At 48.3% G+C, this 26457-nt stretch overlaps 1 protein-coding gene and 1 long non-coding RNA gene across 3 annotated transcripts; one reads left to right on the forward strand and one right to left on the reverse strand.

The window, feature by feature from the left end:
- Positions 1-323: 323 nt before the first annotated feature.
- CCNE1 (cyclin E1) lies at positions 324-11032 on the reverse strand. 2 transcript variants are annotated; one of them, XM_042919753.1, is made up of 12 exons: positions 10801-11032; positions 10279-10330; positions 10079-10166; positions 9783-9851; positions 5905-6050; positions 5650-5785; positions 2996-3142; positions 2106-2201; positions 1757-1891; positions 1538-1649; positions 1300-1457; positions 324-1007 (listed from the first exon to the last, which is right to left on the reverse strand). In XM_042919753.1, the coding sequence occupies exons 2-12, from the start codon at positions 10299-10301 to the stop codon at positions 885-887; spliced, it is 1233 nt and encodes a 410-aa protein (XP_042775687.1). In that variant the 5' UTR covers positions 10302-10330; positions 10801-11032; the 3' UTR covers positions 324-884. The 2 variants fall into 2 exon arrangements, with proteins under 2 accessions (XP_042775687.1, XP_042775688.1); XM_042919754.1 differs by lacking the exon at positions 10279-10330.
- A 4372-nt stretch (positions 11033-15404) lies between these two features.
- LOC122208914 lies at positions 15405-19613 on the forward strand. Its single transcript, XR_006197375.1, has 3 exons — positions 15405-15488; positions 18343-18502; positions 19067-19613. It is a non-coding gene; the product is annotated as an uncharacterized LOC122208914 (long non-coding RNA).
- Positions 19614-26457: the final 6844 nt, after the last annotated feature.

The raw sequence follows: 26457 nt of genomic DNA on the forward strand, positions 1-26457 counted from the left end.
TATGTCCTTTGGCCCGTCCTGGGGCAGAAATTATACCTAGGAATCCTCTCGGATGCAGACATGACTCCCCCACTACTGCCACAGCCCTCCAGTGAGCCGCCCCTGAGCAGGGCATTGTGGGAGAAATACCAAATGGAAGCCTCATTCCCACTTCAGGGGACCCGTGGGAGGCCTTCGAGGCTGCACCTAGAGCTCATGTCAAAAGTTTTCTTTTAAATATATTTGCTTGAAAGGTGTGAGCTTCAAGAAGTACGAAGTTAAAAAAGAGAACCTGGTATAGCCACATTCAAAGGTGACTTCTAACTTAAATGATCAGACATAGCTCATAAAACCAGCTGTCTCAAAGACAGTGTTATCTTTATTAAAAAACGGATAGACATAGCAGCACTTACAAAATAACAGTTCATAAAAGGCATTGTATATTGTCAACTGATAGTGTGAAAAGGGCAGGCCCCCAGCACAGCTGGTTGTGGGCTCCACATCACAATGCTCACAACCACCTGTTCCACTCAATATGACACAACCCAGAACACCCAAGGGGAGACCAACGGCAACGTGGCACTCCTCGACTTCAAGCCTTTGTTATCTGTGTGAATAGTCAATCAAGTCAAGTATCACCCTCCTTAGCAGCATCTGGAGCACTCATTGGTGTTCTGGAGGTGGCTGGTGTACTTGACCCACTTATTTAAAAAAACCTAAGCGTTCAATAAAAAACACTTCTCCCTGTCCAATGCCATCCACAGAAACACTTCGGTTGCGGAAGAGACGTGCTCTTCCATTTAAATGTCTGTAAAAGCTAATGCGGGCCCCTGCCGCGGCGCACAGAAGAGAACTTGGAGCAGGCACTTCTGCACAACTGTCTTTGGTGGAGAACGCTGGTGTGGTCACGCTGTCCCCTGCCCACTGCTCTGCTTCTTGCTGCTCTGTGGGGGAGTGAGGACCCCGGTGGGGAGAGGAGAAATCCTGTTTTGTTCAGACAATATGGCTTTCTTTGCTTGGGCTTTGTCCTGTTAAGAACAAAAGTGACAAATGTTAAAATGGAAGAGTGTATCCTTTGGGCTTCGCGTTCTGTGTGCTCTTTTCTAAGGAAATGAGGGGAAAAAAATAGCAAAGAACAATCTAAAAGTCTCTGGTCTACATGCTATTCAGACACAGCATCTACTGACCGCAATTTTCTTTTTTAAGGAACCAAAAGAATTGGACTCTTTCTGGGCTATCTGGAGCCTGCCTGAAGAAAAGTGAAGAGGCTATTTAAGCAGTTTTAAGGAATTTATCTGGGAAACGAGGAAGGCTACTGACCAGCAAATCCAAGCTGTTTATATGGGTCTGGATGTTGTGCGCATCTTCAGCAGGAACTCCCCTGAAGTGCTTAAGTTTTGAACTTCCTGTCTCTCTTATGACCATGGCAAATGGAACCATCCACTTGACACACTTCTCTATATCACACCACTGATACCCTGCAACGAAAATAAATTTTAGGCTCGATTGGTTTGGAAGTTTACTACACCTTGTGAATGGACCGGAAAAGCCAACGTACCTGAAACCTTTTGCATCAATTCAGAGGAAGAGAAATGATACAAGGCAGAAGCAGCAAGTACACCATAGGGAAATTCTAAGCAGCCAACATCCAGGACACAAAGATCTAAAAGCTATGGGGAAGAAAAAGAACACTGAGGCAGATGGCCAACATACATCCCTTCTAGAGTTAATCTAATGACGGGGTAGGCAGCCCCACAGAGGTAACAGAGCCACTTACCTCTGCAATCTGTATGAAGATTTGCTGGGGATACTGTGGTAGGAGAACTTCATATAAATCATTTAGATATGCAACCTGCATATATACATTCAGCCAGGACACAATGGTCAGGGGACTTAAATGCCACTTAAGGGCCTAAGGGAAAACAGACAAAAGAGACCAATGATTGAGAAAAGAAAAAGATATTTCTGCTCCCCTTGGGCCTCTAAAGGAGTTCAAAATGCAGCCATGTTCCACGCCACAATGTGTCCAGCTGGAGAACACCTAGGCGGATGCACTCACACGAATGTGGAAAAGCTATTATGTATGCATTTTTTAAAAAGGACTGAAAAATTAACTTGTAACCTACCTTCATAATGATTAATTCCATGCTAAGAATTTCCTCTCCTGAACAAGCCCCATCTGTGACATACGCAAACTGGTGCAGCTTTGGAGGATAGATTTCCTAAAAGGAAATATAAGGGAGAAACAACTAGCAAAAATCTCTAATAGTTTTAACTTATAATGTACATCCAAATATTGTTTTTAGTATTCTACCAGGAAAAGAGAGAGGGAGCACCATGGAATACATATAGGGGCTACTCTGCTGGTCAAAATGTGTTCACTGTGAAAGAAACAACTCCCCCCACCCCAATAAAGAAATGCATAAACACAACTTCTATTCAGTGGGGAGAGTTTTGAAATTTTCACCTTTTTAATACCTTTAGCAACATGTTTGCAAGTTAGGCCCATCCACCCTTCTAAGCATTCCAAAAAATTTTTTTTTTTTTTTTTTTTTTTTTTTTAACATTTATTTATTTTTGAGACAGAGAGAGAGACAGAGCATGAACGGGGGAGGGTCAGAGAGAGGGAGACACAGAATCCGAAACAGGCTCCAGGCTCCGAGTTGTCAGCACAGAGCCCGACGCGGGGCTTGAACTCACTGACCGCGAGATCATGACCTGAGCCGAAGTCGGCCGCCCAACCGACTGAGCCACCCAGGCACCCCAGCATTCCAAAATTTTTAATCCTCTTGGGTCAAAGTTCAATTTTTTGGCTTAAAGTAACTACATTAACTTAAACATTTTATAGACTCACTACTTCTCTCACTTCTTGGTTAATTTCTAGCCCTTTCTGCATGTATCTTTACTTTAGATGACCTCAAATTAGAAAAATGTAGACAAAAAGTTGGCCTCTTCCAGTAATCTCAGAGGATCTCAAGAAACGGCATATGCTACATAACATTTGAAAATGATTTACCTCAAGTTTGGCAGCAATAAATAAAGATGAAATCCCAATAAGCTGTAAAAGTGTTTTTACGATATTTTGTTGCGTTGCCATATACCGATCAAAGAAATCCTGTGCCAAGTAAAATGTCTCTCTGTGAAGTTTATAGACTTCACACACCTGAAAAAACAGTAAGTTTTAGAACAGTTACTTGAGGAAAAAAGAAAGACAAAAAAAAAAAAACAAAAAAAACAAAACACACACACAAAACCCAAAAACCAAAAAACAACAAAAACATAAACATTTGTCATGAGTTTTGGTGAAGGACAATATAACCAAATCAGGAGAGACAGAACTTTGCTTTTCTGAAAGGATTGTTACCTTGCTTGTCCCCAAGCACGTACACAATGAAAAACTAGAACTCGCATACAAGGATTAAGTGTTCTATGATCTACATTAATAATAATAATAGTAAGAGCAAATGTTCACAGGCAGGGGAAGGAAGGTATGTTCATTGCCTGGTACAGCAGCATTTTCATGGAAAAAGTGTGAACAATTAGCTCAAACTGTAATATCAGGACCATGCCTGCCCTGCCCACCTCATAGGATTGCTGAGAGACAGGGGAAAATGGTGTGCATGAGGGAGCTGAAGAAGACCAAGGAAATATTAGACCTCAACTCATCACCACCATCAAATGTCTGTTTATACATATAAAACTGCTATTCCTAAACAGGCCTTCCCATGTATAAGTGTAACTCATGGGGTTAAGGCACCAGAGAAACAACAGAACATTAATAGAAAATTCCATCAATCACCAAACAGTGTTTCTAAAGTCCAGGCTAGGGCATATTTAAAGTCAGTTTTCATAAAGTAACACAATTACAATCTGATCAGAAGTGAAACTAGAGCTTCTGTCCTCTCAGGAACAAACTCTCAAACTTGTGTCACCCGGCTCACAACTGGGCACACAGCATGAGCGCCACCTTTCCCACACGCGTGCTGACTTCCTCGCAGGGCTGGAGGCTGAGAAACAGCATCACTGCACACAAGCCTCAAGTATTGTCTCAGCAAGGACAAAACGGTTACCATTCTTTTCTATCTTTTCAATGGTATTACATGACTTTTTTGACGACTTTCAGAGAAAAACCTTTCCTTAAAGTATTTGGCATCAACTGCATAATACAAATAGAACTTCCCAGTCACAACATCTAATGAGTTGAAGCGTGGGAGAATGCAGCACACTACACATCTAATGCTTCAAGGAATTATAAATTGACCCAAAGGGCCCACAAAGTCTATGTGCCACAGTGGGCCTGTGGATGGCACCTGCAAGGCCTCTAGTTTCAAGCAGTCCTGCCAAAGAACTCAGTACAGAAAATGTTAATATTTTCAGAGACCAATAAAGAAAAGCGAATTGATAATGGTAAAAACAGCTATCTTTTCTTGCCTATTATGTAAGCTGCACTTCATACACACTATTTCTAATCCATATAAACTCTGCAAGGAAAATACTGGTAGCAAATATTACAGATGAGAAAACCAAGATTCTAAGTTAAGTGACTTGCCTGATGAAGACACATAGATGGTGGCAGCAGGGGATTTGATTCTAGGATGAGCATAACTGGGGTACGAATACCCCTGGACACACACTTTCCAAGCAGTACAGAGCAGTTTGTTTTTAGGGAATATTTAGGCATGCAACTTCCTTATGTCCTTTTCCACAAAATGGATCTGCCTGAGATGTCCTTCAACATCACAGAAGATGTTGAACATCCCATTTCTCATCACCCAAGGCTCACAGAGGTGTCCAGGAAGCACCCTGAGGCACTACTGAGTCACCCACACTTCCTCTCAGAAAGAGGTACACTGCCCATACAATATTGCTTTTTATGTTTAATTACCCATCAAAATATGTAATACTTGTTCTTTTTCTTAATTCATTTTTTTACTGTTTATTTTTGAGAGAGCAAGAGAGAGAAAGACAGACAGTGTGGGGGAGGGGCTGAGAAAGAGGGAGACAGAGGATCTGAAGAGGGCTCTGCGCTGACAGCAGAGAGCTTGATGTGGGTCTCAAACCCATGAACCGCGAGAGCATGACCTGAGCCCAAGTTGGGTGCCTAACTGACTGAGCCACCCAGACACCCCAATACTTGTTCTTTTGATCAATTGTTGCAGAGAAGTACGATAGTGTGGCCAATAAAAGAATTAAACGATATATTTTGTTAAGAGGATATTCTGTGGGGAAAGGGAAATGGATTCTAAAGAGTTAAAAAGGAACAATGTAAGCTCTCTGTTAAAGATAAGCCTGTTCATATATTTTTAAAACTTATGATAGTGGCTATCAAATAGCTGTTATCTGCATTCCGCTGGATATATTTAAAAGTAATTTAATTAACAAAGACCAAATATCAATATTTACAGTTAAATGGAAAATAGAACTTCTGGAATTATTTGAGCTTTGAAGAAAAAAATTCGATGCCAACTTAAAAACAGGTATCTAAGAGGTAAAGAGACTTCAGAAATTCTAAGGTAGAATGCAAGCAAAACGTTAAACTGCTGTAGTATATATACCACAGCCTCAGAGACACAGAATGTGTCGATGGGATGAAACGCACAGAGATCATAACAACACAGAAGATTCCAGAAGTGGTCAATGCTTCCAGTCAGCAGGAAGACTCAAGCTCACCTCCATTAACCAATCCAGAAGAATTGCTCGCATTTTAGGCTGCAGGAGAGGGTGCCGCTGCATAAAGTGCTTATCCCTTAAGTAGGTCTTCTCCTTGTTTAACATGATTTTCCAAACCTCGTCTCTATTTGCCCAGCTACAAAACACACAACCAAGTGAAAAACAACAGGTAGGTGTCAATATGCATCCATTCTAACTTGGTGAGCTTGAGCACAAGGAGGAAGAGACCTGGAAAGCACGTGGTGGTCAACTTACTTCAGTATAGGCAGTGGTGAGGCTCTGGAGGGCATGAAACTCTGAGGCCCACAGGTGGAACTAGGGTACGTTGGCTCATCCTCTTCTTTGTCAGGTGTAGGAATCAAGGAGCAGGGGTTTTCACACACTGAACTGCCATCCCAAGGCTATAGAAGAAAAACGTATTTTTAAATGTTTGACGTGAGCCAGCTATTTTTGCATTCATTGATTTGTAGAACAGCTAGCAAAACAGAAACTGCCTTAACACTGCAGAGCAATCTCCAGACCTAAATATATATTCTGGCTTAAAGTAAGATGAATATGGAACGGCGAAGGAAAAGCCACAGTGATAACCCCAGGCTTTCGTTTCATTCGTCATTGACTTAGGAGTCTGTACGGTAGATATCTAAGAAAACTCCAAAGTCAGTAGCATTTGGATCCTCCACACTGTCACACTCGTAAGAAGTACCTGAGCAGTAAGATGGATGCAAGGGGGGTTAAGATAAAACACCAACACCTCTTACAATACAATATGAACCAAACCGAACCACAAATTCATTTGCAGGCCAGTAAGACCCTGTGCATAATTTCTGAAGTGTCTCGTGGGATTATCTGGTCACAACTCAAAAATTTGCTTAACAAGTACAACTAATTTACAAAAATTTCTTAAAAGTGAAAGAATTTCCAATAAAAGTATTTAGTTACATAAGCACTGCATATTCACCAGTTACGCTTGTGAAGATCAAAACTGTAAACTGATTACCATCTATAAAGTCTCCCCATCTGAAAACAAAAACCCATCGAATGTGCATCTTTCGGTATTACATAATGGGGACCTTTTGTTTTCCTTAACTCAAAACAAAACAGAGTATCTGCCTAGTTAAAACCAAATCCAGGAATGGTCACAGGATATACTAAGAAGCCTGTGGAGACAGAAGCCAGATACCCCTGAAGACCTTTGAATCCTGCCCCCAAAGTCTTGCAAAGAATAAGATTCAAATAACTGACAAGTGAATAAACCATCATTAAAAACCCAAACAATTTGCTTTTCTTGTAAAGGTTCCGGATCCTTAATGTTATTCAATTTTCAATATTTGGAATATACTAAGGTCATTTTGCCATTTAGAAAATTTTCTCTTTAAAGCTACTCTGTTTATCATCCTACTCTGAAAAGAAACCTATGATTGACTCTTTTGAATTATAAAGAGTGATTTTGTTGACAATATGGCAGGTAACAATCCCACCAGCACAGAAGTCTTGGCATTTTTTTTTTTTTAACACAGCTCATGAAGGTTGACTAAAGAAAAGCGACAATGGGATGACTAGAAATAAGCATGGGGGGACTTGGGCTCCAGGTGCTGCCTGGAAAGTATGGTAGATGGAGGCTATCACAGCACACCAGCCACTTTCAGAGGAAGCCAGAGCACTTTCCATGTACTAAGAGAGCAAAGCAGGATAAAGCTCTTCTCCACCCAGGGTGCAAAGAATTGGGCATGCAAATTAGCCATGACAACCCCTGCCAACAGCTGTTCCAGAAGGGCAGCCTCCTCTTCAGCTCTAGTATCACGTGCTGGTAGCATTTCCTTGACTCAAAAAGGGTCACATTACAAGTGCCTCAAGTTGCTCTTCATTCAAGAATAAATTCTAGTTTTGAAGGCAGAAGCTGGGTGCCACCCTCTACAGCCAGATGGCCGAAATAGCGGAGAGCAGACTTTGGGGGATAAAATGGTGGCAGTTTCTAACCTGCAGGTTCATAGACAGATTGTGTGAGCCACAGCAGATAAATGGTTCTGAAAGTTGGCCCTTAACTTGAGCCTATACCGGGTTTCAAAGGAGGCGAGATCGGTCCGACTTTAGGAAGGAATGGGATAAGAGCAAGAGACCAATTTTCACTATTTGTAATCACTTCAGACTCCTTATGCCACTTTTAAATAAGAATAGAACTACTTATGTAAAATTAGGTTCTGCGAAGTCATTCATGGAAAGTCCAGCATTTCACTCACACAAAAGGTCAGGTCTTATGCAAAAAATTAAACAAAATGGATGTGTTAAATGGATTTTAGATAAAAGGGTATTCTTTTTGTTAAGAAAGGTCTAAGGTAAGAATCAAAGGTTCTCTGAGGTCTTGATGAAGCAGTTATAAGGAAGTTAGCGTAATGGCTACAAGTGACTCAAGGCTACTGTACTGTGTTGAACTGTAACTCCCGAGAAAAATTGTGTGTCATTAATAGGCAAAAAGGTTGTGTTACCCCAAAACTCTAGCTTCATGAATCTACACAGAGAAATACCAAAAGACAACAAATGCCTCTGTAAACAGATGGACAGTTTTCAAGCTATCTGCTCTACAAAATGTGCAGAAACCTGTTGTCACTAATCTCTGAACAACCATGAAAATTCCTTCTAGTTAGTGGGAAACGATATGGCTATTCATGTACCACAGTTATCAACTGTCCACAGTTTAGGGATAGGACCACAGACAGCCCCACTTAGGCACCCTAGCACCTTGAGAACACAAACTATTCTAAAACTCTAAGAAGTCAATATGGATGCCTTTACTTCATTCTCAGTTGGAAATTTCAATTCAAACAGCTGGGAAAACAAGCAACCTTGAGTTTCACAAAGTGGAGATCCATTTTATCATAACCCACAAAAATCAAATTGCTTAAGGTTTTTTGTTTTTAAGGAGAGAAAAAGAAAAGGAAAGAACTGGGATGCGCGGTCTCATTTCCTTCCCTAAAGTGAATGAAGTATTTCTTCTTCTAATAGAGAAGGAAATCATCAACCCCTTGTTCAATATTCGGTGGACCGCCCCAGAAATGCTAATTCCTAAGGTCTTATGTGCAGTCACAATTGTTACTTCAAACCCACTGCTTTAAAGCCCTTCACTCTTCCAGAGCCAGCTATGGCTGTTGCTTACTGCCCAACAAAGTGATGTGCAGCCCAGTGCTAACCTAGTTGGAACCACTGCCCTCAGCTCAAATAATACTCCTGCTCAGCTTTTATCCGTGACAGGGTCAGAAGGCCTGATCCACTAGTTTGGAGATAGGTTGCTTCCCCTGCTAGAACCATTAACTATGGTCTCCAGCCATTTCTGGAGGTAGAGAGATAACACAAGCTTTTTCTGGTAGGAGCTTCTGATATTGTAATGATATCATGAGCACGCAGGAAATTTGGCGGTAACTCCATGAAGGAGAGGCAAGAGAAGTGGACTAGTCAATTGAAAAAATGTGTTGAGACACATCTGTCATTACACAGAATGTTCCACTAACATTCTGGCTGAGGCCAGGTGGAGCCCCAGACAGCAGTGATCATTGTAGGTAACTGCTAGATGGGCTGAGAACTTCCAGAAGGGGGATAAAGTTAGAAACCTGACCTAAAGGGGGTGGGAGGGGGAATGGAGGTCCTTAAGCACCATGATGGAAAAACAGTAGCATGGATGGGGAGAATTCATGGTTGCTTATGAACACACACAAACACCCATCATCACACCCAAAGAGCTCTGTGTCAGGAGCCCTCCCCCCAGTTCACCAGCTCAGAGACAAGGCTCTAGGATGAACTCCGCCCCTGATTGCACAGGACTCTGGGTTACTTTCTTCCTCTGAGTCTGAGTTTCCTCAAGGGCAAAAGGAGAGGACTGAGTTATTTGATGTCCATTCTGGTTCTTCCAGACATCAGCGCATATTTGTAATCTCAAAGGTGCTGGTCAGGAACACAAGACCTCGCTGGAATCCCAAAGCTGGCAGAGGTCAGTGCCACTGACAGGCAGAGCTCAGCCATATGTACTGCAGCCAAAGGTAGAGAAAAACCCTTCAGCAGGAGGGTTTTGGAGACTGAGACTCAATTTAACCCACAAAGAGCAGGAGGCCCTCCACCTAGGCCCAATTAGCAACTGTACCTACCTGACTGCTGCACTGGCTTCTCACAGTCCTGTCAATTTTTGCAATTTCTTCATCTGGATCCTGCAAAAACTAACATAAAACAACCCCCACCCCACAAGGAAACACACCAAACAACCCAAAGACAAAAACAGAAAAGAGAGAAAAAGTTGGTTAGGTTATAGGCACCATTTCTGCCAAATACACCCCATTAACCCCCTAACAATAAACATGTGGTGTATGGAGCCCAGTCTGGTACCCAGGTAAGATTGTGTGTGTGTGGGGGGGTCTCCTCCCCCACCTGTCTCCTTTGTACTCACAACAGCCACATTTGCCTTTCTTTTCCTGGAGCGAACAGAGACATCGGTGCCACTTTCCTCTTTCATGGTGTCCCGTTCCTTTGCATCCCTGCAAAGCCAGGGTGGCACAGAGGTCAGGGTGAATTCTCCCCAAATCTAGGTCCACCCCTCCCCCACCGCTGAACACCCTTCCCGTCCCCCCCAGCGACCGGGCCACTCACCTCTCCCTTCTCTCCCTCGGCATGGCTTGGGGCGTGGGATCAGATCTCAGGCCTTGGGGGCACAAACCGGGCAGTGGGGTGAGGAGGACCAGAGGTGGGGGGCCAGGGCCCGCCGGCCCGCCCCGGACACCCCTCCCCCTCCCGCGCGGGCGGCGGCGGCGGCGGGAGCCTCCCGGGCCGGTCAGGAAAATGGCCGATGGGCCCGGGGTGGCCTGTCACCCGCGGCGCCGCCACCAACCCGCGATGCCGGGTCCGAACCGGGGGTTGGGGGGGGGGGCCCGGACGCCCCCCGGAAATCCCCTCCTGCCCATCGCCTTCCTTGGGGCTCAAGCTGCCTCAGTCTCCCCCTCAACACCTTTCCATGGTCCGTCTCTGAGCCACCCTACAGGGGCACCCCACGCTGACGACTCGGGGACCTGGCGACCCGGCCTCGCCCCACCCCCACCCCGGCCCGGCCCGACCCGGGCGCTCTGGGAGTCCTCGCCGCCGCACCGTCCCGCAGCCCCACGGCAGGGCCCTTACCCAAAGCCGTCTCCGCGGCAGGCAGGCGGCACGAGCTGAGGCCCGACGCAGGAGGCAGAGGCGAGCGGGAAGCCGGGAGGCGGGAGGCGGCGGCGGGCCGAGCGCGCGGCGGTGGCGGGATCCGCGCCTGCCCCCTACACCGCGCTGGCGGCCGAGCCGGCTGCTCCTGCGCCCGGCTAAGAGCGGGACATTTAAAAATCCCTGCGCGCGGAACCGGCCCCCGGCCCGCCCTCGCGCCCTCCCGCCACCCTCCGCCCCGCCCCGGCCGCTCAGAGCCCCTCAGCGGCCGCCCGAGGGCCCGGGCCCGCCCAGCAGCCGCCCTCAGGACCGCCCAGCCGCGGCGCAAGCCAGCCGAGGCGCTCCGAACCGACGGGGGGGCGGGGCCTGAGCGGGGGCGGGGCTAAGTGACAGGGCCTGCGCGCCGTAGGGGCGGGGCCGGGGCCGTGGCGGGGCCTGCGCGGCGCAAGCTGCGGCGCCGCGCGGGGCGGGACGCGGGAGGCCGGCTGGCGCGCGCGGTAGAGGGCGGGGCCGCGTTCGGGCGGGCGGGCCGCGGGGGAGGCCTGGCGCGCGCGCGCGCGCGCGCGGCGGAGGGGCGGGCCGCGGGGCTCCGGGGGCGGAGCCGAGCGGCGCTGGAGCGGCAAAAGGCCGCGTGGCCGGCGCTGGGGGAATGTAAACACCGCAGGCGGCGAGGGTTCTGGCTGGGGCAGGGGTCTGGCATGGGCGAGCGGGAGGACCCGCCGTCGGTCGGCCTGCCGCGCGCGCGTACTGTCCCTCCTAGCACGTCCTTCCCGCCCCCGAGACGCAGGGTTCCGGCCCCTGAGTCGGGGCGGGGATGTGCCCAAGGTCACAGCGCCTGGTCGTTGGCCTACAACGTGTGCCTCCGGCAGTCGCCGGGATCTGGGGCACCGGTGGAACAGTTGTTCCTGGAGGTACGTCCACGCATCCATCCAAGCCATTCATTCAACTAACAGCCCAGCACCTTCGCTGTATTTCCCTCCCCCACAAACTCTTCACGACGTTGGAATTTCAGGCAGCCCCTCTAGCTGAAAGCCGTTCCCAGAGGCTCGTATCGGACCGGGATGAAATCCGCACTCCCTGCCCTGGCGAACAGGGCTCCACCTGACCTGGCCTTTGCATCCTGTCAGACTTCCCTGCAACCCCCTCCCCTCACATCTCACCGCCCTTGTCCTTTCTCACCTCAGGGGCCTTGGGGCTTGTGCCCTGCGAGGGCACCTCCGGCTGTTCTTCCTTCCCAAGAAATTCAAGGTCTTCAGTGACCACTTAACCTGGTGCACCCCTCTCCCCAGGACTTCCTCTCCATCTTTTTGCCCGGCTGTGTTTCCTTGACAGAACTTGCGGCCAGAAGACTCTTGCTCCTCCGTTTCCTTGTTTGGTGTCCCTCTCCCTATCTTGTCTGTCTTCCTCACTGCTGTTATCCCCCAGCTCTCCGCATAGTGCCTGGGGGAAGGGAGACACTTAAATCCTATTTATGAATGAATTCTTGAAAAACATACACCGACCAAGCCCTATTGGAGCTTAACAGGCCAGTGATACAGGTACTGAACGATGGTCGCTAGAAACTACCTTCTATACTAAATTTGTAGAAAGCAGCATGTAGCAGAGGGCTCCCAAACACTCCCAAGACCCTTCCTGATTTATAGTCTCAGCCTTGTTCCCTGCCCCACTAACATAACAGTCTTTCTGAAGTGACAGCCTAGGTCTTATTGAAGAGTACGCCTTGTGTCATCCCCACAGGTCCCTGCTAGCAGACCTTCCAGGGGCTCTGAGGTCAACACAGCTGAGATAACTCACTCAGCTTGTCTTAGGTAGGCATGGAACCCAAGGTCCTGAATTTCCAGCCCTGTGTCCTTTAGGAATAACAATAAGAAGTATCAAAAACAGCATTTCCAAAATGGCAGCTTTGGGCTAAATCCTTCAGAGTGTTATCTCAGTTCAATTTAGCAATAATCCTATCATGTTGATACTATGATAGTCCTATTTCAGGTATGGAAACTATCTACTTTTCAGGGTCATTATTTAGGGATGAAGTGAGATAATGCAGCCTTAGTACAGTGTTTGACACGTAGTAAATGCTCAATAAATTTTATATAATATAATAAATATAAATATATAAATATGTGTGTGTATATATATATATATATATATATATATATAACACAATGATAGACAAGACAGTTTTCCTTGGTGGTTGTAGCAGCTTACACTCTCACCAGCAAAAAATGAGACTTCCAGATGTTCTGTGTACTAGCTGACATGTTCACCAACAGTACAATGGATAAATAAATTTGGTATATTCATTCAATGGAATACCGCACAACAACAAAAAGGACAAATCACTAAAACATGCAGCAACATGAATAAATCTCAGACATAATGGTGAGCCCAAGAAGCCAGACACAAAAAAGTATTAGTATGTGATTCCATTTAATTGAAGTTTAAGAAAAGACAGAACTATAGGGACGGTGGTCAGAACAGCAGTTACATTTGGGGTGGTATTAGTAACTGGGAGGGGACCAGGGGAAACTTCTGGGTTCCACACATGTTTTATATCTTGAGCTGAATACATGGTTGTGTACATAAAAATTCCTTGAGATGTGTACTTATAACTTACACACTTTATGGAGTGTGTATTTCAACAAAAAAATTGTTTTTCAAAAAAATAATTTGAAACAAAATAAAGTAAGACTTTAATAATTCCTGCCCAGTTGGGAACTTCTAGATGGAAGGGAGGCAGTTATGTAGATTGGTAGCCATAGTACAGAGTGATAAGGGCTGGGATGGGAAACTTCTGGGGGCTATAGCTTCACATGGAGTGGTGACAGGAGAGGGCATCCAGCCTACTCTTGCCAAGAAGGCTGCATGGAGGAAGCATCATCTAGGCCAGAATGAGATGATGTTTGGCAGAGGCAACAGAAAAGATAAATCTGTGGAAACAGACTGCACCAAATTACTGAGGGCCACTTGCCAGGGGTAGTTCACCTTTGGCTGTTTGGTTTCACTTCATCATATGCCTGCCTGCCCTGGGGTTAGAGTGGCCAAGCATTGGCTCAGCCTTGAGGGAGATATGGATTGAACTAGAAAACCAGCTGCTGGGTAGGGAGGGTATCACCTTCCCTCCACAATAAGACTTTGGGAAAGTTCCTTAACCTCTTGGTACCTCAATTTCCTCATCTGTAAAGTGGGGTGATTCTAATTATCCTAACTTCCATGGTTTCTGTGAGGAGTAAATGTACTAATACCTATGATGCATTTGCAATAGTATCTAGGACATAGTGTTCAACATGTATTATTATTTGTAAAGAAATCTGTGGCATTTGCATAGCTTCATACATGGTAAAAACAGCAGCCAGGAAGAAGGATTAAGAAGTAAGTCAATGGGGGTTGCCAGGGGGGAAATCCTTCCCAGATAGGATTCCTTAACCTAGGGCTCCCAGATAGCCTTCAGTGGCCCAGGAAACTGCCTGCTGGCAGTGTTGGCCCATTGCGTGCACTTGGGCAGGGGGCACTTAACTTTTACCAGTTCCTTAAAGGCACCTATAGAAAGTTAAGGAGTTGATCAGGAAGAGGGTTGATCAGGAAAGGTGTGGGCTGTGACTGGAAGTGGAGCTGGCCCTGGCCTTGCTATCAGGCAAAACTGGGCACATAGGGCTGCTTGGCTGAGTTGAAGGAGGTGGGGGAGGGACATCTCGTGAGGCTCCACACAGGAATCCCAGAAGAGGGATCAAACTGGCTGCACCAGTGTGAGCTGTGAGGTAGGGGCCAGGCAGGAGGAGCAGGACCCAGTGCCAGGGAACCCAGTGTGGGAAGGCCCTGGGGGCTTGGCTCCTGTCCTCTCTCAGCAGTGGAAATCTGTCTGCACAGGCTTGCCGGGTCAGCCCAAGTCCAGGGCCCCAGTGCGTGCTCCCCAGGTTGTGGTTCACATCAAGCTCACACTGCTATGGACTCCAAGGCGGGAGACTGGCAAACCAATGGGTGGTCCCAGCCCTGGCCTAACCCTCTCCTACACTGGGGAGCAAGTGCAGTCACACTTCCTCAGGCAGAAGGCTGTGTCCCGTTTAAAAATTCCAGTGAAAATTAAAACTGACCTTTAAACTTAGTATCTGATAGAGCAACGGTGGCAGCTGACATTTATGGATTCTGTGCTAAGCTCAGGGTTTCCAAGGACAGAGACTAATTTGAAGACACTTCAAGGGGTAGGAGTGTGTGATCAGGTTGGGGGTGGCGGGGGGAATGCATCAGTTATGCAGCAATAAACCCCCCTTCAGCATGGGCTGAGACACAAGAGTTCTTTGTTCTGTATCTGACCACCATATTCCCAGCTTTCACTTAAATCTCCTCATTTTGGGTTTCTGAAGACAGACACAGCTGCAAGACATAGAGCAGGACCTTGGAGAGATAAGGCACTGGCGTCTCCCTTCTGGAATATTTTCCTTCAAGCGCTATACTCTGCACTTTGATGGGGGAGGGAGGCTTGGCCAATCAGAGAACCACATTCCTGCCCATGCGGTTGGTTACAGGGGTGGGCACATGACCTGAGCTGGGCCAGTGAAAATCCCCTGGAGTTGCTAAGCGGACCTAAAGTGGGTCTGGAAGCAGGAGGCCATCTTGCCACTCAGGGTGACCTTCCTTAGAGGGAAGTCCTGGGGTAGAGGGGAGCAAAGCCTGAGGTAAAGGGAGGTAGTCTTCTGATTCATCAAGCTTCTGGGTCTAGTCAAGCCCCAGACCAGGTTACTAGGAACTTTCCAGATGCTGGAGCCAATGATTTCATGTGTTTATTGAGCCAGTTGAGGTTGGGTTTCGCGTAACTGGCAACCATGAGAGTCGTGGGTGTCTTGAGTGAGTGAAAGGGCGGTGGACTGTCAAGTTTCATCCATTTGTGCCCCCCAGAGAGCCTCTCAGTGGTCCCCTAGACCCACCGGTCCTTCTCTGTAAGGCCTGTACATCCACCCTGGCATGGCCCTGGGGGTGCCAGGCCTGGCTTTTAGTCTCAGTTCCCCAGGAATCCTGACTTCCCTGGCAACACCCTCAATCACTTGCTTACATCAGTCACATAGGAATCCACTTCTTTTTTTCTTTTTTTTTTTTTTTTTTTTTTTTTTTTAACATTTTTTATTTATTTTTGGGACAGAGAGAGACAGAGCATGAACGGGGGAGGGGCAGAGAGAGAGGGAGACACAGAATCGGAAACAGGCTCCAGGCTCCGAGCCATCAGCCCAGAGCCTGACGCGGGGCTCGAACTCACGGACCGCGAGATCGTGACCTGGCTGAAGTCGGACGCTTAACCGACTGCGCCACCCAGGCGCCCCAGGAATCCACTTCTTAATCAGCCTGGCAGCCTCGGGAACCCCTGCATGCCTGACCCCCATCAAGTGCTAGTGGGCCTGGTGCCCTGCCTTGACCCTGCCCTCGCAAGAACACCTCGCACGCCCTGGGGGCAAGTAGACGTTAACTGAACAGGACTCACTCCAAACATGACTGAACAGAGGTCACACATAATGCGATGGCCCATAGGATATTAGCAAAAAATGGGATTCTGGTACACATGAGGGTTTCTGATGCTTTGAGCAACAGGATGAGTTTGGCAAAGTCGGGGTACAGCATGCAGCTGACCTCTGGGTGGGGACAGCTTCTCCCTCTGTCTTTACTCCTTGAGGTATCAACCTGGCCACTGTAGTTGTCTTACCTTGAGGCCCCACCCAGGAATTCAGAGCTGATTAGTGGGGTATTGGATGGAGAAGGGTCAGAATTAAATAAACAAGAAGGAGAGAAGGAAGAAGGCACTAAGGAGGGGGTACACTGGGAGTAACCCGGGCCTGAGCATTCCCCAGAGCCAGCATAGGGTCTGGACAGCAAGTTTTGCAGAATAAATAAGCGGGTGACAGATAGGGGCAAAGGTGAGAGGCGCAGAAAGTGTTTCCCAGATGGTGGCAGGAAGCTGAGGAGGCTGGGTACATGGAGTGGGGGCACATTCTTCTGCTGAGGCCCAGGTGCAGCTGGTATGGAGGTCACAGAGGGTCCCGCCACAAGGAATCTCGAGGCTCAAGGCTGGGCCTTACCCACCTCCCACCCTCTCTTCTACTGTATCTGAGAGCCTCTCTACCTTCAACTTTTCACTGCAGGTTATATTTCCTTAAATCTGTTTGTTTGAAAAGAAAAACCTACTGGCCCTAAGTGGAAAACCAACATCACCAGCCACAAAATGAAGGGAAGCATGGAAGTGTTTACAACTACAGGCAAGGGGCAGGCCATGGCCCTGAGGCCTGATTTCTTTCTGTTTAAAACAGGAGATGAGGGGCACCTGGGTGGCTCTGATGGTTCAGTGGTTAAGCTTAAACATCACGCTCTTGGTTTCAGCTCAGGTATCACTGTTTGTGAGTTCGAGCCCCATGTCAGGCTCTGTGCTGACAGAGCCTGCTTGGGATTCTCTCTCTCTCCCCTTTCTCTCTGCCCCTCCCAAGCTAGCATGCTCTGTCTCTTTCTCTCTCTCTCTCAAGATAAATAAACTTCAAACAAACAAACAAACAGGAGATGATGGTATCATTCCACTTATGAGGTACTAGGGCAGACAGAAAGTAGAAGGGTGATTGCCAGGGCTGGGGAGAGGAGAATGGGGAGTTTTTAATGGGCACAGAGTTTCATTTTTGCAAGATGAAAAAGTCCTGAGGATGGATAGTGGTAAAGGTTATATAACAACATGAATGTGCATAATGCCACTGAATTGTACTCTTAAAAAGTGTTGAAATGCTAAGTTTTATGTTATGTGTATTTTACCACCATTTTTTAGAAAACAATATAACTGTTAGGGAGATGTCAGCCCTCTCAGCTTCAAAATGAGACTTTCTCCTTGATTAAGCAGAACACGTGAAAGAGAATTGAGAAGGGAATGACTCACTCCCTGTATGATGTGGATCTGCTATCATTTAAAATTAATATGTTGAACTGTGGTCAGAGTAAGAGAGGGGACAAATAATGAATGGGCAGAGGTGTAGGCAGGCTGGAGGAGGGACAGCCCCTCTGCCATGCGAGCATTTGGCCCACATCCTGTGGGAACAGGCCCTGGAGCGGATGTGGCAGGTGCCCTGGCCACACTGATGTGACAGGCATAGGTCCCAGCTGCCGGGTTCCATCTCAGGGTGAGCTTGGGGAAGGCACTTCACCTGGCGGCGCCTCAGCTTTTTCCTCGGGTCCAGAGGGTGATGAGGAGTGTGTGCGTGAGGCTGAACTGAGGTTTGGCACAACAGAGTACCAGGGTGGGCTCCATGCACACGGTCTAGGGGCCATGGATAGCTGTCTTTTCAGGGTCTGTTTCCTGACTCTTGTAAGGAGTCCCTTAGTTTCACTCCAATCACTGGCAGGGGGATCAGTGAACTCGGTATCCAGCGGGACATTTGACCAACTTTCCTGCTTTCACATCCTTCAAAAGATGCCAGACAAGAGGAATTGGTGATTGTACCATTTTACTGGGCCCATGAGTGTTTGCATACAGTTGGTGCTCATTAAGTGTCTATGAAATGGTTACAGGGATGAATTCTGTCGTAAGAGTATGAAGGTTGAAGCAAACATCTTGTCCTCGGGATGCCCACACCCTATGGAAAAGAGCAGCCCGTCCTTCATCACAAAACAGCAGGAGAGATGCAGGGGAAGGAAGCACCTGGCAGCAGAGGTCCTCATCCAGCTCGGGGTGAGGAGAGGGGCAGGAAGCGGAGAGTCACTGACTTTGCCAAAGTCACCGGGGCCCCCCACCTCACCAACTCCAAAAGGCACCTTTCAGGGTTCATTTCACGGCGCTTTCGGGAGTCTTGGGCTTGATGGCCCACTCCCTGTTGGAGAACACCACTTCCGTCTCCTGGTTTCCCTCCTCCTTCCCTGGCGCTCCTCCTCAGTGCCCTTGCTCTTGTCACCCCCTCCCTATTTAAGTGATGGAGCTCTTTTCCAAATGCTCCCTCCCTTCGTGGTCTTTTCTTTCCACCTTCTGCCCTCTTGCCATCTCCACTTGCCCATCTCTTCTGAGCCTGTCAGTGTAAGACGCCCAGAAGCGGGCTCTGGGTTTCCCCACCCTGTCCCACCTGCTTCTCCACCTGGTGCCCCCATTCCCTCAGTTGCTCAAGCCCCAGACCTGGTATTCATTGTTGATTTCTCTCTCTCTCTCTCATCCTCTGCACTGCATGCATCAGCAAGCCCCAGGGGCTCTCTGCCTCCAAATGTTTCCACTCTCTCTTGTCCCCTTCTCTGTCCTGTCCTGCAGGGAGCCACCGTCTGCTGCCGGGACAGCTGTACCACGTCCTGAACTGCTTTCTCACCGTCGCTGCCTCTTCCCCACCAGAACGCCTTTGTGACCAAACAGCCAGAGTCGTCGTCTCTTTTTCCTAAAAGAAAATGACTTCCCTGAATCCAATCAAACCTGCCCCTTCTGGAATCCATTTGAAAGCTTGGCGCTGATTGCAAAATAAGTCAGGTTGCGTAAGTGCCAGCCCCTGTCCGACCTGGCTTCTGCTGCAGCCCTCTGGTCCTGGGGTCCTGGGCCCATACCCTCCTCTCCCTCTGCTCCAGCCTTTCTTTGACACGCCAAGGGCTCGGCTTTGTTGTGTTTGTACCCGTTCTTCACCGCCCCCCACCCTTTTATCGGTGGCGGGCTCTCGCTTCACCAGCCCCTCCTGGAGGAGGCCTTGCCAGCCACACTGTCTACATCAGGTTCTCTCTGTCTCGGGTCTCGCCTTTTGCTGGTTTTCTCTCAGCACCCCATTTTGCTTTTGGTTTTTAATTATAAAAATTTCAAACATACACACAAGTCGAGAGAGGATAATACAATGAGCCCTCATATACTGATCCTGCAGATTTAATGACTAAGATTTTCTAATATTTGCTTCATCGACCCTGCGGCTTTTTGTTTTCTTCACTGAAATATTTTAAGGCAAATTCCAAACATTTCACTTTTTACACTTGTCTAAAATGTATGGCCATTTTCTCACATAACCACAATGCCAGTAAGACATATAAGAAAGTGAACAATTCTTGGTACCATTTTTTAAAAAGTTTATTTTGAGAGAGAGAGAGGGGTTGGGGGGAGAGTTGGGGAGTGGACGTGCACAGACATGCACAAGCCAGGGAGGGCAGAGAGAGAAAGGGAGAGAAGCCCAAGCAGGCTCTGTGCTGTCAGCTCAGAGTCTGACATGGGGCTCGATGACCTGAGCCCAAATCAAGAGTTGGATGCTTAACTGAGAGCCACCCATTCACCCCCATGTACCATTTAATAATCTACATTCAAATTTTCCAGTTATCTCAAATGTGTCTTTTAACCATTGGTGTGAATGACGATCCAAACAGGATGCACACACAGCGTCTGGTTACCGTGTCCTTTGCTTTTCACTCGGGTAGCCTCTTCTTTTCCACGTTTGCTGCGGAAGCCAAGTCAGTCTCCCGCAGAACCACTTCCCTTCCTGGACTTGTCCCTTTTGCTTCTCCTAGAGTCATTGCCTCGTTCCTCTCTCCCCTGTACTCCCTGTACATGGAAGCCAGTTCTCCTAGCCCGTTAAATTCATGTCCCTGGGTGGTGCTGTGTGCGATGCTGGGTGCTTCCTAGGCCGTCCCCTCCAGAGGCCCAAGGTGCCTGCCATCCACTCCTGTGATGCCAGATTGATCAATGGAGGCAGGTGGTGACAGCCTCTTCCTTCCGTAGTGCCATTCCCCATCCACCCTCACCTGTTTCATCCAGTAATAATTGTTTCCCGAATCAGCTCTTTGATTAGGGTTTGCAAAATGGTAGTTTTCTATTTCCTTCATTTCTTCCAAATTAGAGGCATACATACCCAGAGGGATGGAATGTGGGGGCAGTCCATCCCGCTGCAGGCGGTAGGGAGGGTGTGTTGTCTGCAGAGAACTGGACTGAAAGTCCTCTGCCTGTGTCGCTCTCACAGCCTTGCCACTCTAGACCATGTCCGTGAGGAATACCGGCTCTCCTGCCTCACCCCTGCCGCCAGGCACCGCCGTTCAGAGTCTACACACGGAGTCTTCCGTAAAGAAATTTTCCGTATCAATTAGGGCTATTGGGTTGCCCAGAAATGCAGCTCATGTGGTGGCATAAATGCCTAATTCTTTCTTTTTAATGAAGCCCCATATTTTTATTCTTCATCGTGCTTGAGACATTTTGTAATTGCACGTTCATTTACTTGTTTGGGGCCCTTCCTCCTTCAGAAGGCAGCTGGCTGAAGGCACACGGGAGGCACTCGGTCCTCAGACATCTGAGTGGAGGCTTTGTGGATGGAGGCCAGGAGGGGCGAGCAGGCAGTGTCGGGAGGCAGGGGGGAGAGCAAGGAGAGGGTTCAGAGGCTAGAGATAGAGTGGCACATCCTGGAAGTGACAGCTGTCGGGGGTGTCTGGGACTGAGCATGAGGTGGGAAGAGGGAAGCACCGAGGCTGAGGAAGACTCAGGGGCAGGAGCCCAGTGGAGCACTGTCTGTGCCATCTTCCCAAGGGGCTGGACTCTATCCTAGGAGCCGTGGGGCCGTAAGGTCTCTGCGCCCACCCCTGCCCTGCCCATGACCTCCTGGATAGAGCCCACTCCTCCACGGGAGGCGCACGTAATACTGGAGACTTGGCCACAGTCTAAGGCAGCACCCGCCTCCTCCCTCCCTCTCTAATTGCTCTGTTTTCCTTCCACTTCATAAGTGGGTTGGCTAGTAACACCAAAGTCTGTTTTATATACATATAGATAGTTAGCAAACACAAAATGTGTGGTGAGCTATGTTCCATCTTTATGTTATTAACACACAAAAGCAAGAAAGCTCCAAGTTAGAGCATCTGCAATTCAGCCCAGTGTGCAGCAAGCCATATGGCGAAAACATGGAACGGAAGGCAACAGAAGCGCCTCATCCCTGCCTTCGTCTGAAGAGCACCTCCCCCCACCCCCCACCCCCCAGCAAGCCAGGGCCACCGGCTTTTCCCGCCCTGCCTGTCCCAGCCGAGGCCAGCCAGCTTCCATCCATTCATTCGTTCATTCCTCAAATATTCATTGAATTCCTGTCCTGTGCCAAGAACTGTTCCCTTACGAGGGATAGGGGAACCAAGATGGGCAGAAGTCTGTCCTCGGGGCAGGAGAGCCGGTCAGGACACAAGTACATAAACCACACGAAAAAGATAAGATGGTTGCCACCAGTTACGAGAGCTCCTGAGGAGGTAACTGGGTGATGTAATAGTACATGGAGCAGAGGCACATCCCTGAGGATAAGGTGGCTTCAGGAAGGCGCTTCTCAGTAGACATGAGAGCTCAGCTCTGAAGCATGAGAAAATCCAGCAAGAATTGCTGTGGGGAATGTATCCCAGGCAGAGGGGACAACATGTGCAAAGGCCCTGAGGTGGGGACAAATGTAGTGATTTAGTGGAATTGCAAGCAGGCTGGAGTGCAGTAGGGCTGGTATACAGTGAGTACAAGACAGCTGGGTGAGAGCAGCAGTAGGATCTTATGGGCTTGTAGGGAGTGTGAGTTTTACTCTAGTGCTATTAGGAGCCATTGAAGGGTTTGAAGTAGAGTGACTCATCCGATTTGCATGTTTAAAGATCACTCTGCTGTGGAGGGGAGTGTGGGTGGGGGAGCAGGTATATCCTGGGGTCCTAGAGACCAGTGGCCCAAGCCAGGCAAGATGGCAGCTGGGCCAAAGTTGGGGCAAGGTGGTCACAGGGTCAGATGTGTTTGCAAATAGAGTGAGGGAGGGCTTCCCACTGCCTGCTGAGAATGCATGTCCGTGGCCTTGGGCCCATGGTAGCTGACAAGGACTGGGGCAGTGTAGCTGGGCAGAGATGTGAAAACACAGCTTCCTTGTCCTCCTCAGGTGAGATGCCCCATCTGTGTCACTCCCCATGGAAGACCTAGTTTTCTTTCCTGTTCCCTGACTCCCATGGTCATAAGTATAGTGACATGTCACCACCCTTCCTCTGCCAGCTGGAAGTCGAGGGAGAGGAAGTCACTACCTAAGAGCACACAATGACAAGGGGAACCTATAGAGGACAGGACCCTTCTCCATAGACTCCAAGAAGCCTTGGGGTGTTAGCCAGCCCTTTCCAAAGTCGACCTGACTATCCTACATTCCAGCTGGCAGAGGAAGGGTGGCCCTACTCTTACCAGCAAGAACACACATTCATGCACAGCCCAAAGCAGTCGGCTTTCCACCTTAGTTGTGGTGGTGCCTGTTGCCTTCTCCTAGAATAGAGGTAAACTGCACATTGCTGTTCAGGTTTTCTGGAAGCAGAGGTTAGTATGTGGGAGGCATGTAGGGAGGGCCCTAGAAACCAGCCCCTGAGGACAGGGCAGAGCAGAAGCAGGCATGGACAGAGGGCCCCGGAGCTGAAGTGGCCCACAGAGCTGCCCTGCTTGAGGCCCAGGTGGCAGGGTCTTTATATCTCTGCCTCCGTCAGCCATCGTGTGGCAGCATGTGGCCCTGGCAAGGCCGCCCTCCGTCGCTGAGGCAATCCTGGAAGACTGGCAGCCGCACTGTCAGCAGCCCGGGCAATAGGACCTTCTTCAGGGGTGTTGGGAGGCGCGTCTCGTCCGTCACAGTCAATCACACTCACTCAGACACGACCGATTCATAAACCAGCAGTTGGGGTCATGATAAAGTGACATCTTCCTTTTCATAAAGCAGGACTAGCCAAAGGTCCAAGACCATGAGCTGACAGGCCTGAGACTTGGTAGGAGCTCCATTTACATGCCACCAGTTAAAGGGGTAAAGACATAATGCCCTTTTTCCTCCATCAAGACAGGTCACTATTAATTAGCCCTGGGTTGATCCAATTCAGTTCTTTAGTGTTCTTTAGAAACATGCACTGTGCGTCTCTCCAGGGCTCAGGCTGCGATGAGCAGAGAATCCCTGGCAGTCCTGCCCTTGTGGAGTCCATAGGCTTGTGGGACAGGGAGACGCCAATCAAATGACCGCACTGAGGACCACATCATGAAGACTGGTATGGCGAAGATTTCCTGTTTTTGTGCATTAGATGCATGTCTCAGCAAGTATGGGGTCTAATGCACATGCCATCCTCAACCACCTGATGCTGGTTTAGTGTTCGCCTCACTTCAGACCAGGATGCAGCCATAGAGAGGTTACAGTAGCCCTCAAGGTCACCAGCAAGGACACAGTGGAGTGCACATATGTGCTCTGAAAGCAGGAACATCTTTGGAAACTGATCTGGACTGGGGAGGAGGAAGGAGGGAGGAGGTCAGGAATGGCTTCCCTTAAGGAGTAGATGCTTGAGCTGATGGGTAAGAGATGAGAAGGAGTGACAGAGAAATGAGACATTCAAGTGGAAAGAAGGGCATAGAAGAGGCCCCAGGAATGCTGAGACCAGGGCTCATTTGAGGAACTGGGAGGTCGCAGGGTACAGGGATGCCCAGGCTGGGGGTGCAGTCTGCACTGAGCACTTCCTTCTTCATTCTGAGAGCCACGGAGGCCATCAGAGCTGCATCACAGAGACTCCTCAAGCTGCCATGTGAAGAATGGGCTTCTGGGGAGCCAGGTGCTGGAGGCTGCCATGGTCATCAGGGAGAGGCGTGTGGCAGGGCCCGGCAGGAAGCGGCTGGATTCAGTGCTGTTTGGAATAAGATCAACTTGGCTTGGGTGGATTTGCGATGGGGAGCAAGGGTCCAGCCAAAGTCCAGAGACCCAGACTTTCAGGCCTGCAGAACTGGGCAGTAATGAGACCCCTCACTAGAGTGGAGGTCTTGGGCAGTAACACAAAGGCAAAAGTGACATTTAAACATTTTTTTGTATGTCCAATGTCAAACGTTGAAGGAATAGTAGTATAATGAATACCTGCTAACTTCCATCTAGAATAACCAGTTGTTAATTCTTTGCTATACTTGCTTTTCCTTATCCTTTCCACACATGCACACGCACACACACACATGCACACACATATACAGACATACACATATGGACATGCACACACAGACACACACAGACACACGCATGCGTGAACACACATTTTTTGCTGTACAATTACAGACATCATGACACTTCTCCCCTAAACACTTTTATTTGTATCCCTTAAGGATAAAGACACTCTCCTCAATAAACGAGATAGCATTTTCATATCCAAGAATATTAACAATTATCCCATAATGCCATTTGATATCTAATCCTTGTCAAATTTCCTCATTGTCCCAGATTTTTGCTTTCGGTCAGGATCCAGTCAAAGTCCCTGCCTTGCTTGCGGTTGTTGGGTCTGCTCTTTGGTCTCCTTCGGTATAGGACAGCCGCCACCCCCACCCCTTCTTCCCATGACTTTGTCTCTTTGACAAGTCCAGGCCAGTTGTCTTGTAGGACGTTGTCCACTCTAGATTTGCCTGATGGTTGCAATTCTTTTGCTTCTTCTTCTTTAATCTTTATTGAGATATAACGCACACAACACAGTTTGCCCATTTAAAGTGAACCATTCAGTGGCTTTTAATATGTTCACAGAGAGTGTGGCCATTATCATTGTTGCTTCTGTAACATTTCATCACTTCAAAAAGAAACCCATTCGCTATCACCCTCTTAAGCCTCTCTCCCCAGCCCTAAGCAACCACGAATCTATTTTCCTAATCTCTCCATTTTCATAGAATGGAATCATGTAGTGTGCTATCTTTGGTAACTGGCTTCTCTCACTTAACATAATGTTTTCCATGTGTTCAGGTGGTCACGTCTCTTTTTATGACTGAATAGTATTCCCCTATATGGATATACCACCTTTTGTCTATCCATTTGTCCATTGATGGAATTTGAGCTCTTTCCACCTCTTGGTTAGTACAAATAAGCCAGTGTAAACATCCGAGCACAAGTTTTTGTGGGGATATATATTTTGGTTTCTCTTGGGTATATACCCAAGAGAATTGAATTGCTGGGTAATTTTATGTTTAATTATTTAAGAGACGGCCAGACTGCTTCTCAAAGCTGCTGAATCATTTCTTTTATTAAAAAAATATTTTTTTTAATGTTTACTTTTGAGAGAGAGAGAGCACGTTCATGAGCGAGGGAAGGGCAGAGAAGGAGACACAGAATTCAAAGCAGGCTCCGGGCTTCAAGCTGTCAGCACAGAGCCCAATTCAGGGCTTGAATTTACGAACCATGAAATCACGACCTGAGCTGAAATTGGACGCTTAACCGACTAAGCCACCCAGGCACCCTGCAACTGATTCACTTTCTATTCCTATCTGCAGCATGTGAGGCGTCTGACTTCTCTACAGCCTGACCAGTGCTTGTCATTATCTGACTTTTTGATGCAGTTCTTTCTAGGGTTCCACAGCGGAGGCTTCTCTCTAAGTCCTGCTGGCCCCCCACTCCTGCAGCCTCACCCCAGCAGACGAGGCCTCTCAGACCCAGATCGTGAAGGATGCAAACAGCACATAGGATTGGATGGCATTGTTTTCTTATTTTGTAGGTAATCAGATTCTGCACTTTCCTGCCACAGTTTCACTCAGGGCCCTAAAAAGATCCCCCGGGAAGCAGCCAGGGCAGAGTTGTTAAGTTGGAGACACTCAGGCGACAGAGATGTGAGGGTTGCTCATGTGAGCCAGTGCTGGACACTGGGCCAGGGCTCCTGGGCCTGCCCACTGAGTGCAGGGGCTCCCATCCTGCAGGCTGTAATGTGTGGCATTAGGGAAGGTGGCAG

This window comes from Panthera leo, chromosome E2 (assembly GCF_018350215.1).
Source record: "Panthera leo isolate Ple1 chromosome E2, P.leo_Ple1_pat1.1, whole genome shotgun sequence".
Lineage (NCBI taxonomy): Eukaryota > Metazoa > Chordata > Mammalia > Carnivora > Felidae > Panthera > Panthera leo.

Excerpts from the sequence above, each read along its gene's own strand:
- CCNE1 (XM_042919753.1), bottom strand. The coding sequence starts at position 10,301 with ATGCCGAGGGAGAGAAGGGAGAG. Across the intron at positions 2,202-2,995 it reads TTATTGCTGCCAAACTTGAG|GAAATCTATCCTCCAAAGCT; the intron begins GTAAATCATTTT and ends ATTTCCTTTTAG. Across the intron at positions 1,458-1,537 it reads ATTGATGCAAAAGGTTTCAG|GGTATCAGTGGTGTGATATA; the intron begins GTACGTTGGCTT and ends TTTTCGTTGCAG.